Genomic DNA, 18,395 nt, shown 5'->3' with positions numbered 1-18,395 from the left:
GGATTACAGGCAAGTGCCACCATGCCTGGTCTCTTGTCCAAAAATTAGCCAAGAAATTCCAAAGAAAAAGCTGGTACGCTGGTGTGTGCCTCTAATCCCGGGAACTCAAGAAGCCGAGGCAGGAGAATCACCGGAGCCCAGGAGTTCAGGGCCAAGGCTCACCAGCACCGTGTGAAGGCACAGTATCTGATACAGTATCACTTTATGTGAAATACATGCACAGTGGGAAACTACCTGAGGTCCTGCATACAAAACCCATGCCACAGGCAGTCCGTTCTTAAAACTTACCAAACATATAATTAAAATTTGTCTTTGCTACCAGGGATGGAACCCAGGGGTGCTTAACCACTGAGCCATATCCCCAGCCCTTTTATTCATTTATTTATTTATTATTTTTTGAGACCGAGTTTCATTAAATTGTTTAGAGTCTTGCTAAATTGCTGAGGCCTGGCTTTAAACTTGAGATCCTTCTGCCTCGGCCTCCCGAGTCGTTGGGATTATAAGCGTGCACCACCACGCCTGGCTCAAGTCATGTCCTTAGTGGCCTAGTAGGCTCTGGAAGCTAAGGTTGGCCGGGGAGCGGAGACGGGCCAAGGCAGCCAACAGACAAGAAAGCAGCAAGTATCAGTGGGGACCACTTACTTACTATCTCTCTGGTCTCAAGTGACAAGTTCCCTCACTTAAAAAAGGAATGGCCAAGGAGCTGGGGAATTTTAACAGGAGTTTCTGAAACAAGAATATGGGAGGTGTACCTACAACCTAAACTACAAGAAGGATGAAGTTCCTCCTGATGAAATGCAGATGAGCTACAGACACATTCCGCCCAGCGCCCCTGCAGCTAGAGATAAGGAAAGATACCAATGGCGTTTGAGGTAACACCAGAGAGAATCCACCGAGGGCCAAAGGGCAAATTTAGCCTCTTTGCCCAGAATCAGACATGTCTTGTCTGCAAAACAAAACAAAACAAAAAAACAAAAAAAAACCCTTTCATTGGCTGCAAAACTCTGAGAGACAAGTACAGCAAAGGCAGACTCACTGTGGGTGCGTCTTGTACAGAGAGCCGTCCACACCGACCGTGGTCCGCAGCCTGGGGGTCCCCTTGTTATCACGCAGGCGGTTCAAGATGGCACCCAGTGTGGCAGCCACCAGGTTGGCAGAGCGGAAGGACACGATGGTGCACACGTGCTGGACCGAGACACAGTCGTCGTCAGATGGCTCCACGCCCAGGCGGGTGAGGATCTCTTTGGCATTGTGGAGGCCTTCCTTATTCCTGTGAGGTTGGAGCCCAGAGCTGGTGAGTGAGGGACCAGCCAGGCAGCGCAGAGCACGGGGTCTCCAGGCTGACCCCGACTCACCGGGTGTGCAAACCGTGGGACCCGGAGGTCCAACACCTCCAAGAGCCCAGGGAGGAAGCAACTCCCCAACACACACCTGCTGGTGGCAGGGACAACTGTTCGGCTGGGTTCTGGTGGGGAGCGCATGAGCAGGGAGGGCCACAGCTTCTTCTGCCCAAGCCCAGGACCAGGGGAGGCCTGGGGGACAAGGCTGCTCATGGGGTTTGTGAGCTGCTTCTTACCCTTCCTGGGGTTTTTTCTGTCAAAATTTTAATCTCCCACGTGCATGTCTTGTGTAGTTTTTGTGAGATTCATTCAGGGGGGCTTTACAGTTTTGCTGTTATTGTACCTGGTCTCTGAAAATTACACACACACGTACACCGCCCTTTAACGACACAGTGACCTAACAGGTTAACATGGAGGACACGGAAGAGGAATGTGCAGGAAGGAGCCCTGGTGCTACCTTTGCAGATTTTCCCCAAATCTAAAGTTATTCCAAAATGAGAAGTTTATTTCAAAAACATATAGACACACTTTAATTATTGTGAATAGACAAACATAATGGACTTTTCTAATACTATCTCCAGATATTATTCTCTTCCCTACAGACTTTGGGGAGAATTCTCCACAAAGACATTTATCACTGGTAAATGATGAAAATTTTATTCCTGTTTCGATTCTTATGCCTTTAACTTCTTTTAAAAATGCTTTTCAGTTGGAGTCTTAACTCCAGCCCAATGGTGAGTCGGAACTAGTGACATTGTATTGATTTTTCGAAAGAAAGCATCTAACATCCCTGCTTATAGGGTGTTTTGTGGAGAAAGCCTTCATTAAAATGTAGACAGGCTTTCTGGGGCTAGGTCAAGTGTATTTTATGATCCTTGCTAAGTGAAGAGCCAAGAGCAGAAGCAGACCAAGAGGAAGGCAGGTATTTCCTGACTTCACACAGGACTGAGTCAAGCCGCTGCCCTGCTCCTACTGGACCCTCCTCCAGTCCCCTCCGTTCTCAGGCCCAGGAGACCTGCAAAGAGAGATGGCTGGAAACTCAGGAGCAAGGCTCCCTGCCTGATGTACCCCTGCACCAATGGCTCCTGAAGAAGGACGACACTAGGACAAATTCCAGGGCACAGATTTACTGATGCCCAGAAAACCTGCTTCTGCTCCAACCACACAGAAGCTGATGTGTGTGGGAGTTCTGAGGACCACACAGGGGGCGAGGAAAATGACTCCTTCCTGTGGGGACGCACCAGCACTCCTGGCACTGAGGAAGGCAGCACGCTGGCCTCGTCTTTATGTAAGTGGCCCCAGGAAGCCACATGGCACCTCCTGAACCTAGGGGCCCACGGAAGCCAGCCACAAGAGCACCGGGATCAAGTCTACCCACGTCCCTCACAGAGTGAAGGCCGGGGACTAAGAGTGAAGACAGTGGACTCCGGGTTTCTTTGGGGATGCCAAAGGCCAGCGAAGAGGTTGTCCCTTGTCAATCTACCCAATCTCATCTGTTAAACGACTGTTTCTCAAACTTGTTTCAGGGCACATTTCTGGCTGTTAACAAAATGTTCCCTGAATGTGTGTGGGGGTGGGGAGGGATTTGAGGCACAAAAGCAGTTTAGGGAATAATGAGTATGATGGCTGAGATAGGACGTGTCCCCCCAGAGCTCCTGTGAATGCAGGAATATTCAGAGGTAAAATGATTCGTCACGGAGCTGCAATCCGATCAGTCCACCTGAGTTTGACTGCATGGAGTGGGTGGTCACTGCAGGAGGTGGGGCGTGGCTACAGAAGGCGGGTCACTGGGGGCGCCCCTGGAGGATGCACCTTCCCCGAGGCCCCTTCTCTCTGTCTCTCTCCCCCCATCTCTCTCTGCTTCCTGACCCCACCACGAGCTGGGTGGCTTTCCTCTGCTGGGCCCCTCCCCGGGACGTGCCGCCTCACTTGGGCCCAGAGCCCTGGAGTTGACTGTCTGAGGACGAGACCCCAAACCATGAGCCCCGAATAAACTTTCCCTCCTCTGAGTTGTTCTTGTCAGATGTTTTGGTCACAGGGATGGAACGCTAACTAAATGAATGAGTTCACCAAAGGGAACTAGGTTCTTTTTTTTTTTTTTAACAGGCTAATAAATATTGTAAATCTCTAAAAGGAAGATAAATGTACTACGTTTCTCAAACCTACTGAAATCATCCAAGTATCATCTTGAGGTCTCTAGGGTCCCCTGGAACACAGTCTGAAGGAGGTCAGGACATATCTACAGGGAGCTCCAGGAACCCAGGCCCGGGCTTGGTCAACTGTCACTCAACACAGGAGTCAGGAGCTTCCTCAGCTCTAATCTTGCCTTGAGACTGCATGTATGTGAGAGGGGGAGGAGAGAAGGGGGAGGCGGGTTGGGGGGGGTCGCTTTCCTAACTGGAAGGGAAAACCCCCCCAGGAAGCATTGGCTGATAACTAGGTGCTTCTTTAACCATGGACCGGCCACGATGGGAAGGGCCCTATCTCCCTTCTCTGTCCCCTCTATCCCCAGAAAGCCTCCGCGTGGCACCTACTTTTCGATGGCAGACACGTCACTGGTGTTAAACTTGCCCCTGGTGAGCAGCTCCGGGGTGATCCGCCCTTCAAACAAGAGGCCCTCCTTGGCCATCTTGACCAGGATCAGTCGGACCAACTCCCCCAAGTACATGCCACTGACCATCTTCTCAAACCTGCAGGAGAGAGCACACTGGGCACCGTCAGTCCTTCCTCCACACCCAACCCTGGGGCAGCATGTGAGGAAGGGGACAGACACAAAAGGAGTGTCACCACTCACAAGCTCCCAGTCTCCCTGGGAGGCAAAACCACGCTCGTCTGATTCAACAAAGAGGGGACCAGGACGGAGACTCCAGAAGGGGCGAGTCACCCCCATGCCTGTGCCAAGGAGAAGAGACCAGCAGGAGGAGGCGGGGAAGGCAGCGTGGAGGCAGGGGAATGCTAAGTCGTAGATTGGCAATGACAAATGAGAAGGCTCCAGACAAGCAGGTGGACTTCGATCATCCCTCACAAACTGTCAGCCGTGTTCTGTTGCTTTGTTTTGAGGCACTGGGGATGAATGCAGGAGTGCGCTGCCACGGAGCCACACGCCCAGACCTTTCTATTTTTCATTTTGAGACAGCATCTCACTAAGTTTCTGAAAATGGCCTCAAACTTGTGATCCTCCTGCCTCAGCCTCCCTAGAGACAATCCCTGAGATTATAGGCCTGCTATGCTTTTTATTTTTAATTTTTTGGTACTAGGCATTGAACTCAGGGGCGCTTAATCCCTGAGCCACATCCCCAACCCTTTATATTTTTTTTTATTTAGAGACAGGGTCTGGCTGAGTTGCTTAAGGCCTCACTAAGTTGCTGAGGCTGGCTTTGAACTCACAATCCTCCTGCCTCATCCCCTCCACCCCAGCCACTGGGATCACGGTGTGCCACCACACCCAGGCCTGCTGTGCTTTTCAGAGGGCTTTGACCTCCATGGCTCTATCAGGGGCCCTCCCGTGGGAAGGGGGTGTCAAGGAAGCATTCACCTCATTGGGCTGCTGCTGGGACATTTGCTGATCACCTCTCCTTGGTACCCTCTGCGCTTGGAGAAAGTCACCCCCAACTGCCCCAACAGACCTCACCCTAAGCTGCAGGGATGGGGTCTGAGAGGCGGAAAGCCAGTGAGCTCCATGTCCTGCTCCAGCTGAATCAAGCGAGCCACTCCCTCTCCTGGGGGGGGCGTGAGGTGTAGCCCTGTTACTGCAGCAGCCTCTCCCCCCTGCTCAGCGCTGCAGGGAGCCCTGGCCCCGAGGAGCCTCAGACTGAAGCCAACACACAACTGAGACAGGCCCAGGCCAGACCCAGGGAACCGGGGCTCCATGTTGTATCTGAGCCAGATTCAGCCCTGATCCTGACTGACCAGGGGCCAGGAGGAAACCCTGAGGAGGGCGGATCAAAGAGGCAGGCCCCCGTGAGAGCGCGGCCTCCCCTCTCGGGGCTGGCATCCCCAGAGCTGACAGTGACACAGCAAAACAATCTGTTCCAGTCAGAGCCGGGCATGGCAGCCCAGATGCTGTGAGGACCTGAGCCCGCAGCAGTTTGTCAGCAAGCACAGAGCCTCTTCAGAGACAGAGTCCCCATTGTTCCTGCTCCTGCAGGACCAGACAGGACCGCCCAGCCATGGCCCTGGAAGGAGCATCCTTCTGGGTCCTAGCTGCCCAGCTGCCACCCCAGGCACCTGTGGGAACCAGCCCCCATGAAGAACCAAGCTGGAAGGACCAGGCAGAGCCTCACTACCCAGGCTCAGCCCTGCTACATTTCCACTGGGCTCCTCATGGCTCTGGACCTCAGTCTCCTCACTTCTGTACTGGGGACAGAAACAGGGCCTCTTACCAGATTATACAGAGGATATGGGTTAATATAGGTCAAATACTATGGTGTCCAATAATGAATTCTTACGACCTTCCTATGTTTCTGGTACTTTTCTCAGCTCTTTAAATATATTAACTTATTTTATCCTCATGACCATCCTACAAAGTAGACACTGGCATTATACCCACTTCACAGATGCAAAAACTGAGAGGCAAAGGTTATAAACATAGCCCATGGACAGAGCTAACAGTGGCAAACCCAAATGTTGAACCCAGGTAAACGGAACACCAGAAGCTCTGCTCTAACCCTGTGCAGTCTGTCTGTCTGTCTCATGGACAGTGCCGTTCAATGTTAGCTAGTACTGCCATGGCAGGGCTACCTAGCCTCATCCCTCACCCAGCTTCTGCTTGTCTTCCTCCAGTCACTTCCTAGGTAGCCCGACCACCACTGGGCAGTGTGACAAAAGGACAAGTTTCCCCCTCAGGATGAGCTAATGCCAGGCTCCTGGCACCCCATCACCGCTTCTTCCTCTGCCTTCTGGAGACACCCACAAAGATCTGCTCCCGTCCCACCCAATGGTCCTTCACAAATGCAGCACTGATGACCCTATTCCAGGTGGAGCCAGGGCCAGGTCTGTCCTTTCTCAGTCTTTAGAACAAACCATGGCACCTCCCAAGAGCCCCTTTCTGCACAAGCCAAAGGCTGATGGAGCCAGCGGCTCTCCCTGGCCATGTGTCCCTTCTGCCCACGTGAAATCTGCCTCTCAGCACTCAGACCCCGATGGCCAGGGCCCAGCATCGAGGAGCAGCACCATGCCTGCTGGTGGGCCCAGGCAGGGCTGAGATGGGGTCGGGGTCAGAAGCGAGGACGTGCACAGCAACTGGCCCCAGCGGTCAGCCTGGGGAAGGAAAAGGAGGGAAAGGCCCATGGCCAGGCAGAGATTCTACGGAGCAGAACAAGAAGAAAAAGAAGGCGTGGGGCCGGGAACCTGTGCAGTTATTCCACCACCACCCAGGCCACAGGGCTCCCTCTCCAGCCCGAGTCGGCCGCTGTGGCCAAGGCGCCGGCTGCTGTGTGGGGCAAAGGCTCTCCTCGCACCCTGAAGGAGACGATAGGAATCAGAGGGAGATGGGATTGGGGATTCCAGGCAACACAGACAACAGAACAAGAAACCCAAGGAATCTGGAGGGAAGGAGAGGGTTGAAGATGAAAGAAGGGAGGCGGGCACAGTCACGCACGCCTGTCATCCCAGTGGCTCAGGAGGCTGAGGCAGGAGGATCGAGAGCCAGCCTCAGCAACTAAGTGAGACCCTGTCTCTAAATGAAATACAAAAAAGAGGTGGAGATGTGGCTCAGTGGTTAAGTGCTCCCAGGTTCAATCTCCAGTATCCCCCCCCCCAAAAAAAAAACAATATGGCAGCGAAATCCAGGTTCACAGGCAAGCCAGGCAGGGTTCCCACACTGGGCCAAGGATACAGACAAGGGCCTAGACCACATCTGCTCAGCAACCACAGTGACCTGCCTGTCCACACTGCTGAGAAGGGAGACATCTGAGTAAGTGGCTGATGGAAGCTACAGCACATAAGCCCTTATCTGAAGCCCCTGAGGTCACATGTGATTGAGACTGTGGAGACTGGGGGACGTTAGGGTTACATCAGGATACAGATGCCGTACGTCACAGACCACTCAGAGGTGCCCAAGGCACCCTGTAATCAGGCACATCCAGGCTCTTTGGAGAAGCGTCCACAGGCACTGGCAATAACTTCATGTCAGCTGGGATCAGGTTTTAGGACTAGGAGTCAAGTTCATGGTTGGGGGAGGGAACCCCCAAAAATTGTTGCCTGTCAAAGCTTTGGAACTAGAGTCCCTTATCCCCAAGCTGATACCTGCAAAGCAGAAGCTCATCTCTGGGTCTAAGAATCTGGACAGCCTCTCACTGAGAACCTGGTTCCTCCACTCCCCCTCCCCCACGGTGGGGGGAGGGCTGCCACCCATGATTATGCAATTCCATTAATTCGGGTGGAAAGACCAATTGTTCAGCTGGGCGCATGGAGATCTGTCAGGTGACGGGTTTCAGTCAACCCCTGTTTCTGTCTGGCCGTCAGGTGCACAGGGTCTGCGAGCACCTCTCTGCAGGCTGACAGAACCCAAGCCCAGGACAAGGCTGCCAGAGGCTGGGCCAACTCAGAGGGCTGGCGGCGTGCTTGCATCACAGAGAAATGTACGCAGGCACTTCAGGAAAAGAGTGGCTCAGAGAAGGCGCCATCCACTGGAGCCTGAATGATGCCAAGAACTCGCCAGGCCAAAATCCACCCGCCTAGAAGTTGGATGTCGTATGGACTCTGATCCTCCCTCCTGTGCTTGACACGGGTTTCTCCTAAGGTCTGCGTGACTTGTGTGGCTCGATGTGACCCACCTTCCCATCAGGATGGTAAGTCCTGGGAGGAAAGGCACTGTTTTGGATCCCTGGAGTCTAGCACAGAGCTCAGCACAAAGTGCTCCGTGAATATGTGCTGACAATATTGACACATGCACGCTCCCTCCTCTCCCTTGCTCGACCGAGGCCCCACGTATGATGAGGTCCCCTCCTCCTGAGCAGCAGACCAGCAACTGCAGCATGTAGGAATGACGTTCAACCGTATCTTTATACTGACGCTTCTGTGCTTTTAATTTTCAAAATATTTCACAAGGACACAAGTATCATGTAACTAAACAAAGAGAATAATATCTAAGAACTGCTTTGAAAGCTACTGACTCCACAGCTGCGCCTCTATCCAAATGAGGAGCCAAAAATCATGCACATCTGATGGGCTTTTGCATCTGGGATCACCTGGCTTTGCACCCTTCCATCTTCCACCCCACCCCCGGGGTTTTGTTAAGTGTCCCTAAGGTCATGTAGGGAGCTAGAGGAGAATGTCAAAAACTCACAGCTGTTTTCCAGGGTTGAGGGACCCTCGGTCTAACTCTCTGTCAAATTCAGTCCGGATGTCTTCCAGTGATCCATCGTCCCCAAAGGCTCCCCATTCAGTGTTGATGCACATCCTCCCCTCGTCTCCTTCCACCAGATCAATGTGCCTCAGTTCCTCCATGTAGCAAGCGTTGGTGCCCGTGCCTGGGAGACAACGTGGGAGCTGCAGTCACAGGGGAGCTGGAAGGCGGAGCCTCAAATCATCAGCTAAAAGCTGGGCTGAGCAACCGGGGCTCGTTACCAATGATCAGGCCGACTTCACACTGCTGGTCGTCATAGCCACAGGTCATCATGGTCCCCACCGTGTCGTTCACCACAGCCACAATGTTCGCGTCATAGTCCTGGGGAAGGATAGCGGGGTGTTGGTGTCCACACCCACATGGGGGCAGGGATCACCCCCCCCCCCAGAGAGCTTGGCGAGAACGCACGGTTCTCAGAATCTCCCCAGCTCTGGGGGGTGGTGCTGGCTATGTTGCTGCCAGGACTCAAACTAATTGGATTAGAGAACTGTGATTACCTTACGGAAACTGCACGGTCCCCTTAATTATCTGGCTTAGGATCCTTTGGGGAGTGGATTTTACTCACTGAGTCACGTTCCTCCACAAACCACTGCAGGAAGCAGGAGATCCCGTGCCTACGAGAAGGTCAGCTCCTCGGTCTCTGCTCCAGCCCGCAGGCTAGGCGGTGGCTCCCTCAGCCCACACTCCCCTGGGAGGTGATGTCCTGGCCCCAGCCCTGGTATCTTTGAGAGTCTGGCCCTAAACACTCCTGGGCCCTCACCTGGCCCTGCTCGGGTTCAGGCACCACGGCCCCCCAGAGAGGGCTCTAGTCGGCTTTAGGACCCGGCTCCCCTCCTCCCCTCTGTGCAGCCTGAGAGAAATTACCCCTCGCTTTTTGATGGCTTTGTTCAGCAGCTTGACGACATCGGCCCCCTCCACGCCACTGGCTTTAAACCGCTTGGTCCAGGTGATCAGGATGGCCTGCAAAGGAGAGTGGACCATGGGGAGAGAGTCGGGAGCCTGGCACGCCCCAGGCCGCTGGGGGCTGCTCCAAGGACAGCAGGGGTCCAGTGGCCTTCTCGAGCTCACCTGGGTGAGAGTCCGTTCTGCTCCTCTCCTGTTTACCCCCAGGATGGAGTTCTCTCAGGGCAACCACAGAGGAGGAAAGAAACGGGCCCACAGTCTCCAGCTCACACCAGAATAAAACAAGTGGCCAGCAGGTACTGCAGTGCCACACACCAAGCAAGCCTAACTGGAAGTCGGCTTTGTAGCCAGACCCCACTTAAAAAGAAAGCAGGAGGCCAGGCACAGTGGCCTGTAGTCAGTGGCTCAGGAGGCTGAGGCAGGAGGATCGCGGGTTCAAAGCCAGCCTCAGCAAAAGCAAGGCACTGAGCAACTCAGTGAGACCCTGTCTCTAAACACAAAATAGGGCTGGGGAGGGGGCTCAGTGGTCAAGTGCCCCTGAGTTCAATCCCCATTACCAAGAAAAAAAACAAAAAACAAACAAACAAACAAAAAACAATAAAGCCGGAAAGAGCCGAGCCAGGAGTGGTGGCACTAGTGATTCAGGAGGCTGAGGCAGGAGGATCGCGAGTTCAAAGCCAGCCTCAGCAACTTAGTGAGGCCCTAAGCAACTCAGTGAGACCCTGCCCTAAATAAAATACAAAAAAAAAAAAAAAGGACTGGGGAGGTGGTTCTGTGGTTAAGTGCCCCTGTGGGCTAGTGGCGCATGCCTTCAATCCCAGCTACTTGGGAAACTAAGGCAGGACCATCACAAGTTCCAGGCCAGCCTGGGCAACTTAGTGAGACCCTCAGCAATTTAGTGAGACCCTCTCTCAAAATCAAAAAGGGCTGGAGATGTAGCTTAGTGGCAGAGCGCCTGCCTAGCATGTGCAGGGCCCTGGGTTCAATCCCCTGTACCACCAAATATAGAGAGGGCAAGAGAAACCCCAGGAGGACCTGTCGCCTCCCTGACTTTCCATTCAGGACGTGGCTTCGTGGCTCCAGGGAAAAAAGGCCACAGCTAAATGGGAAAGAGAAACAAAATGCCAAGAGACTGGCTTATGCGAGCCAGTCCTAGATATTGAAAGGACAGTGTTGACTAGTGTGACGTGCACCTCTTTGGAACCTAAGGTTCCATTTATAAGCAGGGTCTCCACTATTAATATATTACGAATCCATTTCTGTTTGCATATTAATGGAGAAACATCGAGAATAGACAGCCAATGATTTATTCACTTGGGAATGTGAAGGGGTAGGAATTCTTTTTGCATCAAAATTTTATATTATTTTAATAGCTCTGCATGCTGCTTTTGGATGTTTTTTAAAAATTCAAGACACTAAAAAGAAAAATAACTATAGGGATGGAGAGCCGACGGGTGAGTTTGTGTTTCTTTGCTCGGGAGCAACTATAACTATAGCTAAGCTGGGAACTGCAGAAACCTCTGGACCTGTTTTCTTCCCCTGACCTTTACCCCTCAAAAGCTTCAGAGAACTTGGTGCTGTGGAAGACCAAGGGGGTGGGATCAGGAGACCAGCTTCTACCTCCAACCTCCTGCCCATTTTCTTGAGGGCTGTTCCCTCTACTCCTCTGAACTCACTTTGCTTATCAAATTAAGGCAGCTGATCTAGATTTGGACAGTCTTAGAGGTCGCAGGCTCCTGTCGTGTCTGTGACCTGCGTGTTCCCTGGAAGGCAGCCTGGCCACTCAGTGGCCCTTTCCAAGCAAATGTGGTCCACCCTGAAGGCTCTCGTGCCCATGAGGATGGTCACACAGCAAGCAAGCCTAACTGGAAGTCGGCTTTGTAGCCAGACCCCAGCTGCATTTTAGTCCCTGTGCCTTCTGGGGAACAGGCAGGTCTGCTGACCACTCTCTCCCAGGCCTGGCCAGTACCCACAGTCACTTAGTAGCCACACTGGTTATCAGATCACTTGTCAGACTTCACAGTGCCATTTGACATTTTGAGGGACACTGTACCTTCACATGACTTTTATTCCAGTATTTTGTTAAGATGGTTCCGTTTTGTTATTAGTTATGGTTGTTAATCTTTTCCTGTGACTAATTTATAAATTAAACTTCATTACAGTGTATACGTACAGGAAAAATCCTACATCCTGTGTGGTCTGCAGCTACCTGCCGACTCTGGCACCTGCTGGAGGTTTGCTATGTGTCTCCCATCGACACGGGGCAACTGCTGTCCCAGCCACAGGCTTCAGGGAAGGTTGGGAGACACACTCTGGAGGCCAAATTGCTTTGCACAGCTTGGAGGGGCAATAGTGCCAGACACCAGATGTGACCACGGTAGCGCTGACTGGGTGAAAGAGGACCCAGCGGCATCTCAGAGGTACTGAGAGAAGGTGGGGCCTGGATCCCTGGCCCAGGCTCTGCCACTAAGGGGCCCTGTGACTCTGCAAGGACCTCCATTCTCCACCTGAACTGAGGGCTTGGCCTGCTGGACCTCACATGCCTTCCTGCTGATGCCACAGACCTAAGAGCCAGGGCTCCCATGAAGTGGGTGCTCACCCTGCTGACTCAGGGCTCCAGGATACTGCCTGCCATGGCAGAAGGTGCCCCAGGCCCAAAGGTTACCGCACTGCGGCAATGTGGACTAGCGGTGAGCACAGGCTCTGCTACCTCCTGGCCTGGGGGACCTTGGGAAGGCTCTTAAGTCCTATCAGCCTCAGTTTTCTCATCTGTAAAATGGGACTCATAAGCACTGAACTCACAGAGGTGTTTGAAGACCATGTGTGTCAGCTGTGGGATGCGTATTTAAACAGAGCCTGCTAGGCCCTGGACAAGAAGTCCTATTGTTAGGAGTTTATTTATGGGGCTGGGGGGCTGGGGGGGTCTGTTTCTGCACACAGGAAAGACACAAGGCTGTATCTATTTATTTCGTATCCTTGCAGTTCTCTGAGGTAAAAGACATCACACGGTGGGTCCGAGTGCTTCCTTGATGAACAGATAAATAAGATACGAACAGGAAGGCAGGTGCGACAGGCCGACAGGGGAACCCAGGGCTTCTCTGGGGCTGGAGCCACTGCCCAGCAGTATCTGAGGGACAGGCCCAGACTCAGTGACCAGGGGGCCGCCAGATCAATGCCACCACACTGTGCCATTCTGACCGAGGACTTTCCCTCCTCTCTCCATTGATGTATTTCCTTTCACTAGCTCAAGTTTAATAAATAGTTCACTTTCCCTGGCGGCCATAAATACCATGATTTGTGTCCAAAAAACACATCAGCAACTAAAGTGATTTAAAAAAAAATTACATGGTGACCTCACATTAATTTCTGAAAATGTTTCTAAAGGTACCAGATACACAGGTTGCGCTGTGATCCATGGGCGGACGTTAGCAGAGAAAAAGGGCTCGTTAGCAACGTCAGATAGAGCACTAACCTCTAGGATACATAAAGAACTCAAAAATCTTAACACCAAAAAAAACAAATAACCCAATCAATCAATGGGTCAGGGAACTGAACAGACACTTCTCAGAAGATGATGTACAATCAATCAACAAATGTATGAAAAAAATGTTCAACATCTCTAGCAATCAGAGAAAGGCAAATCAAAACAACTCTAAGATTTTATCTCATTCCAGTCAGAATGGCAACTATCAAGAATACAAACAAAAATAAGTGTGGGCCAGGATGTGGGGGAAAAGGTGCACTCGTATATTGCTGGTGGGACTGCAAATTGGTGCAGCCAATATGGAAAGCAGTATGGAGAATCCTTGGAAAACTTGGAATGGAACCACCATTTGACCCAGCTATTCCTCTCCTCGGACTATACCCAAGGACTTAAAAGCAGCATACTACAGGGACACAGTCACATCAATGTTTATAGCAGCACAATTCACAATAGCTAAACTGTAGAACCAACCTAGATGCCCTTCCATAGATGAATGGATAAAGAAACTATGGCATATATACACAATGGAATTTTACTCAGCATTAAGAGAATAAAATCATGGCATTTGCAGGTAAATGGATGGAGCTGGAGAATATCATGCTAAGTGAAGTAAGCCAATCCCCAAAAAACCAAAGGCCAAATGTTTTCTCTGATATGAGGATGCTGATCCATAATGGGGATGGGGTGGGGGGTAGCATGGGAAGAAACTTTAGATAGGACAAAGGGTAGGGAGGGGACGGGAGGGGGCATGGGGGTAGGAAAGATGGTGGAATGGATGGACATCATCACCCTAAGTACATGTATGAGGACACGAATGGTGGGACTCTAATTTGTGAACAACCAGAGACATGAAAAACCGTGCTCTGTGTGTGTACTATGAACTGAAATGCATTCCGCTGTCCTGTATAACAAATCAGAATGAATAAATAAATAAATTTTTTTTTAAAAAAAAAGGGGGAGCTCATCAGCTTTCCCACTCTGGGCATCTGCCTTACCTCGTCTATCTTGGATTGCCGGCAAGGGAAAGAAAACGTGAATCCCACGGGTAAGTTCTTGTCCTTAATCTTCTTTTTCTCCATGAAGTCCCCCAGGCACTCGGCAACATGATCGAAAAGCTAGAAGGACACAAAGAGCAGTCAATAGGGACGAGGGACGGAGCATTCTGAGGGAGAAACGGAACGGGTTCCATCCCTTACACACTGAAAGAACCACATCTACCGGAGGGTCCTGTCCCCACAAAAGCCACTCAGAAAGAGTGGCCCATGTCTAGCACAACTCTTAGGAAGTGTCTCAAACTCTCAGAGGGAACAGGCCTCTCAGCAGTCACTGACCCATGTCATCTGGGTGCTGAGAAAATCGGCTTATCCCTCCATAACACACTGTCTATGGGTTGCTGTCACCACCTGGCGGGAGTGGCCTTCTGGCCCCTTCCCATGCTGATTTCTCTGTGAATTCCAGAAACCGCATGGCAACTCCACAGCCTGGGCCCACTGCCGTGACAGACAGGCTTCAAGACGACATGCAGAACAAAAAGTGCACCCACCCTACGTGTGGCCTTCACTGGATTCTCACAGACTGCAGCCACCAGCACCCACATCGGGAACCACTACAAAGGGCCGGGGATGCATGTAGTTGAGTCGTCCAGTGCTTAACGAGCAGGAGACCCTGGGTTCATCCTGAGCACCAGACAAATACTTTTCACTTAAAAAAAAAAAAAAATTAGCTGGGCATGGTGGTGCACGCCTATGATCCCAGCAGCTTGGGAGGCTGAGATGGGAGGATCGAAAGTTCAAAGTCAGCCTCAGCAACCTAGTGAGGCCCTAAGCAACTTATTGAGATGCTGTCTCTAAATAAAATTTAAAAGGGGGCTGAAGATGTGGCCCAGTGGTTAAGTGCCCCTGGGTTTAATCCCCAGTACAGAGAAAAACATTGACAAGACCCAGATACCAACCTCATGTCTGCCTGGTCACTTCCCCTGCCACCCTCATTTCTAACACCCTTGACTGGTTGTGCTCCCCGTCTACTGCACATAAATGGAAACGAGCTGCTTGGTGTCTATGTTTTCTCACTCTACACGTGTGACAGTCAACCACGCTGGGTGCGTCTCTGTGGACTCTTCATATGAATTGCTACACAACACTGCACGGTGTGAGTAGGCCACAACTTATTTACTGGCTTGCAATCGAAGCTGGCCTGCTCTAGAGCACGTTACCTATGATTATTAGGTGCATACACACCTGAGGAATCCACTAGGAAGAGCCCAGGACAATGATTCTCTAGCTTCTGCAGGCAAACGGCCAATGACAAGAGACTTGTCATCTCTAAACTTTTTGGATCTTCAAATAACTCCCCTCATTTGTAACCAGAACTGAAGATAGATTTCTATATGTGTTCCAACCAGAGGAAAGCTTAGTAGAAACAGAACCTCCCATTTCTTTAGTGCTATGCTTCTATTAATCCAACCTGTGACTATGTGTGCCAGTCTTAGTAACCTCCCTGTCTTTTTCACATAACTGTTATGACACCAGACTTTTTTTATAAATGGGACTATCACAGCCACCAGGCCTCTTGGTGCTCAGAAGAAGGCAGCACTGAAAAGGCCAAACCACTCAGTCACACAAAGTAGCTCCAGCCCAAGCTCTCAGACAAGGCCACCTGCCTGAAGGGTTTCTTTGGAGGAGTGTACCTGAAAGGGAGCCAGGGGTCATTATTGCCATTCCCATGTTCCCCAGATGCCTGACGCAGCTCCAAAGTCAGACCTAGGTGTGGGGGCCACCCATGAGCTGTACTGAGCATCCTCTCTCCGCCTTGAGCCACGGGGGTGTCGGTCTGGCACTGTGGACCGTCTGGGCTGCACAAGGCAGGTGGCCCCCACCTTCGCTGGCCAAGAAGTCTGCTTCCCCCCCGACTCTGGACCGGGTGTTACCTATGGGGGCTTGGCCAGCCCACCCCTGCCTTCTCTGGTGAAGAACATTCTGTTGAAAATCCTTTGTTAATTCCCCTGTAAATAAATGCATCGTGGGTTCTGGCGCTCTCTCGCCTTCCAGCCTGCAAGCAGGACCCTCGGGGTCGCAGAGCCACGCGCCCCCATTGAAAAACCCCTCTGTTGTGTGATTTTCCACCACTTTCTCAGCTTCGTGTTGCAGGCAGCCGTTTAAACCCAGTTGGTCTCGTCTGCGCGGCTCGTGGCCGAAGCTCAGGGTAAGAGGAACCCGATCCATCACGATTTAGGAGCCGCCATCCCAAGCCACTATTTTTCAGGCTGCAGCCAGCATCTCTGAAGGGACACATGACCGCCCTCCCTGGAGAGCCAGGGCTAAGCTTCCGGTGACCTATATTTCAGATTGATATAAACCCATCACTAAGTCAGTCCCCAAGCCATCTGCACTCAGACGCGCCTCCGGACTCCCCTGCTGCAAGCTGGACAGCAGGAGGGGACAGGGGCTGCCTGGGAAGGGGCGGGAGCCGCGAGCCCGCAGACCCTGAAACGGGCTCACATGGCCGGGTGCGTCCCCAGCTCCGGGATCCAAGCCAAAGCCCATCCCCAGAGCGCTCCACTGAGAAGAAAAGGCCATTTCTGTGGAATTTCCACAAACCAGGGCCATGAGCTTGCCCAAGGAGGCAGGAAGCCAGCCCAGGGCTGCCCAGAGCCCGCCATCAACCAGGAGCAGGGAGGCCCCCCTCAGCACAAGACATTTTAGCACCTAAAGAAGCTTCCGTCTTTTTCTTTCCTGACAAAATGCTTATTATTCTCAAAATGCACACAGAGACTCAGAGACTCAGTCTCTCTGACTGAAGATGGCAAACTGGTTACAATTAAAAAATTAATATTTATTATCCAAAATTCCCCCAAACTGTTTGTTTATTTTTTTTGATACTGTGCACTGGGGGTTGAACCCAGAGGCACTTAACCACTGAGTCACATCCACAGCCCTTTTTATTTTTTTATTTTGGGACAGAGTCTTGCTAAATTGCTTAGGGCCTTGCTTTTACGGGGGGTGGAGTAGTACCAGGGATTGAACCCAGGGACACTTGACCACTGAGCCACATCCCCAGCCCTATTTTGTATTTTATTTAGAGACAGGGTCTCAATGAATTGCTTAGCGCCTCACCGTTGCTGAGGCTGGCTTTGAACTCACCATCCTCCTGCCTCAGCCTTCAGAGCCATTGGGATTACAGGAGTGCACCATAGTGCCTGGCAGGGCCTTGCTAAGTTGTTGAAGCTGTCCTCAAACCTGCAATCCTCCTGCCTCAGCCTCCCAATCTCTAGGATCACAGCTACCATACCGGGCCCTAAGTCATGTTTTAAGAATGTTGAATTTGGGGCTGGGGATGTGGCTCAAGTGGCAGCGCACTCTCCTGGCATGCATGCGGCCGGGGTTCGATCCTCAGCACCACATACAAAGATGTTGTGTCCGCCGAAAACTAAAAAATAAATATTAAAAAATACTCTCTCTCTTAAAAAAATGTTGAATTTGTGCTTATGAAGTTGTTAAAGCTTAAAATTACACTAAGTCTTTTAGACTCAGTGTGTTTGTGTTTGGGGGGAGACAAGGATAATAGGAAAAACTGACAACTGGAGAATCCGGTTGAACAGGGTCCAAAGGAGCTCCCTGTGCTTGTCTGAGAACTTCTCTGGAAGTTTAATAACATTTCAAATAAAAGATTTAAAAATCAATTTAAAAACACTCAAAATAGCCAGGCGTGGTGGTGCATGCTCGTAAGTAATCCCAGCGGCTCGGGAGGCTGAGGCAGGAGGATTACAAGTTCAAAGCCAGCCTCAGCAAAAGCAAGGCGCTAAGCAAGTCAATGAAACCCTGTCTCTAAATAAAATACAAAATAGGGCTGGGGATGGGGCTCAGTGGTCGAGTGTTCCTGAGTTCAATCCCTTGTATCAAAAAAAAAATTTTTTTTTAAGTAAATAAACAAACAAAGATAAAACACAAAGCCCTGCCTAGGAGCTCCAAGTTGCTGCTACTATAACTTCTAGAAATCAAACCACCCAAGTTCAGATCCCAGTGGCTAGTTATAAACAGCTAAGCCTCTATTTCCCATCTGTAAAACGGGAATGATAACAATACCTGCCTCATGAGGCTATTGTGATGATTAAATGAGTTAATACATATCAAGTGCTTGTATCAGGGACTTGCATATAACGAGCACTATTAAGTATCTGTTGTAATGATACAAAATTATTCCATCATCAGAGAGGCAAAGGAAGAAATAGAGATGGCAGGAAACAAAGTTATCCTGCAACTAAGAGGGAAGTTGGGGACAGAGACTGGAAGAGGGAGACAATGGTAAAGAAGGAAGTTACTAG

At 51.2% G+C, this 18,395-nt stretch overlaps 1 protein-coding gene across 1 annotated transcript in view; it reads right to left on the bottom strand.

Moving 5' to 3' along the window:
• The window catches only part of Hk1 (hexokinase 1), a 72,733-nt gene that overhangs the window by 21,170 nt on the left and 33,168 nt on the right, over positions 1-18,395 (bottom strand). The window contains exons 4-9 of the mRNA XM_026394647.2: positions 14,071-14,190; positions 9,553-9,648; positions 8,910-9,009; positions 8,629-8,812; positions 3,875-4,030; positions 1,037-1,270 (exon numbers count right to left, since the gene is read on the bottom strand). Coding sequence (XP_026250432.1) covers positions 1,037-1,270; positions 3,875-4,030; positions 8,629-8,812; positions 8,910-9,009; positions 9,553-9,648; positions 14,071-14,190 — 890 coding nt within the window. The remainder of the gene's footprint in view (positions 1-1,036; positions 1,271-3,874; positions 4,031-8,628; positions 8,813-8,909; positions 9,010-9,552; positions 9,649-14,070; positions 14,191-18,395) is intronic.

Source organism: Urocitellus parryii, chromosome 5 (assembly GCF_045843805.1).
Source record: "Urocitellus parryii isolate mUroPar1 chromosome 5, mUroPar1.hap1, whole genome shotgun sequence".
NCBI classification, from domain to species: domain Eukaryota; kingdom Metazoa; phylum Chordata; class Mammalia; order Rodentia; family Sciuridae; genus Urocitellus; species Urocitellus parryii.
This window is presented reverse-complemented; position numbering and strand designations above follow the sequence as displayed.